Source organism: Neopelma chrysocephalum, unplaced genomic scaffold (genome assembly GCF_003984885.1).
Source record: "Neopelma chrysocephalum unplaced genomic scaffold, ASM398488v2 Primary Assembly neopelma1_59515, whole genome shotgun sequence".
Lineage (NCBI taxonomy): Eukaryota > Metazoa > Chordata > Aves > Passeriformes > Pipridae > Neopelma > Neopelma chrysocephalum.
In genome coordinates, this window is record NW_020904476.1 from 1 (window position 1) to 2,019 (window position 2,019).

General features: G+C 53.3%; 1 protein-coding gene across 1 annotated transcript; it reads left to right on the forward strand.

The window, feature by feature from the left end:
- Positions 1–126: 126 nt before the first annotated feature.
- LOC113979178 (protein DENND6B-like) lies at positions 127–1,714 on the forward strand (the record flags this gene model as incomplete). The annotated part of the gene is made up of 4 exons (XM_027706647.1): positions 127–222; positions 308–402; positions 904–969; positions 1,593–1,714. Coding segments are annotated over 4 exons (379 nt in total), but the record flags the coding sequence as incomplete, so codon positions are not given.
- Between the last annotated feature and the right edge of the window lie 305 nt (positions 1,715–2,019).

Consider the following 2,019-nt stretch of genomic DNA (forward strand, 5'->3'; position numbering starts at 1 on the left):
CAGGGTGGATCCATGGGCTGGGAGGGCTTTTCCAACCTCAGGGATCCCAGGACTGTGTTCCTGTGGAGCACAAAGCCCTGCCCCAGCCCCAGGCTGCAGTACCCCTGCAGTATCCCTGTGTTGCAGTGTCCTGGCCCCGCTCCGGTACTGCTGTGATTTCCGGCCCTACTTCACCATCCACGACAGCGAGTTCAAGGAGTACACGACCCGCACCCAGGCCCCGTGAGTACCCCCCGGGCCCCTCCTGCCCCTCTGGCTGAGGAGACCCCCTGTGTTTCCATTGTCCTGCTTTTCACCCCCTGTCCAGGCCAAACATCGTGGTGGGCGTCACAAACCCTTTCTTCATCAAAACCCTGCAGCACTGGCCGCACATCCTGCGGGTGGGGGAGCTCAGGATGTCAGGTGAGGGTGGCACCGGGCTCCTGTGGGGCTGGTGGGCTGTGCAGGGGCTGGCAGGGAGCTGCAGGGGCTGTGGTTTTCCTCATCTTCGTTCCTGGGAGAGCTGGGAAGCCGGGGGGAGGTGTGGATGGGGCTCAGGGTGGTGCAGTGGGGCAGACAGGTTCTGGTGAGGGTGATTTGCTGGGTTTTCCTTCTCAGAAAAGGAGAAATCTGGGCAGGAAAGAGAAAACTGCATTGAGAACAAGAAAAAGGTGGAGGGAGAGAGTGAATGATTAACTGTGAAACCAAGAAACCTCGAGGTGGAGGAGCTGGTTTTGTGCAGTGCCTCCTTAACACATCCTTGTTCCACAGCTGTAGCAGGACAGTGAGATGAGGCTTCTGTGAGGGTGGAGGGGAGGGAGGGTGTGAGTTAGGATGGACCAGTGTAGGGCTGGGTGTTCTCCAGGGCAAAGTGTCTCCCTGGGGCAGAGGCAGAGCCTGAACTGTCACCCCTGTCTGTCACAGGCGACCTGCCCAAGCAGGTGAAGGTGAAGAAACTGGCCAAGCTCAAAACCCTGGACACAAAACCAGGTCAGTCCTCTTCTCAACCACAATCCAGCCTTGTTTACCCTTCCCTGGGGAGGATTTTGCAGGAATGAGGATGTTGTGTCCCTCGTTCTTTGCTTCCCAACAAGTGGATGTGTTGGTGTTGCCACCTCCTCACCCCTGATCTGCTGCCCAGGGACAGCCATGTCAGATCCAGGGAAACTGCACACCTTTGTTCTGGGACGGAAAAAGCCAATTTAAATTATTGTAGCACATTATCCCAGTGTTTCCATGGGTTTATTTTGTGTACCACACCTGCTGTTTGGGTGTGAGGGCACTGAGGGGAACTTGCTCAGCTGTCACAGCCCCTGCCAAAGGCTGCCTCCAGGAAGTTCTTTCACCATAAACTCGGTGTAAGAAGGTCCTGGAGGCAGTTCAGAGCCCTTTAACCCTGCTGTGAGCACTGGCTGCCTTGGCAATTCCGTGATTTTGCAGTGATTTAATGATTTTTGTGATTACACACCCAGCTCCCAGGGTCTGTGCTGGGGATCCCAGCCCTGTCCTCCCTGCACTGTGGGACAGTGTCTCCTCTAGAGAAACAGCCAAAAATTCATTTCTCATTTCTGGTTTTTTTTTTCCTGATTTTATGGTTTTTTTTTCCAATCCAGGAATCTATACTTCTTATAAAACATTCCTTCACAAAGACAAATCCCTGATAAAGAGATTGCTAAAGGTAAGCACTTCCCACTCCCTCCTGCATCCTGGATGGGAAAACTGTGCCACCAGCTTGGTTTGAACAGACAGAACCCTCCAAAAGGAACAGGCTTGACAGTGGGCAGTGATTTAATTGGGTGTATTTGGACGTGTCTCTCATGCCAGATTTAGGATTTTTCACTTGATATTAAGGATTAAACACTGGTTGTAAGGATACCCTGAGTGAGAAGAGTTGATACCAAAATGCAGCCCAAAAACCAGGTTTTGTGTGGTGCCATTTGCAGTTTTAGGATGTTTCAGTGGGGATTGGAGGCTGTGTTTGGCAGCCCAGTGCCAGCCCAGTGCCAGCCCAGTGCCAGCCCTGTGTGTGGCTGCCCGTGG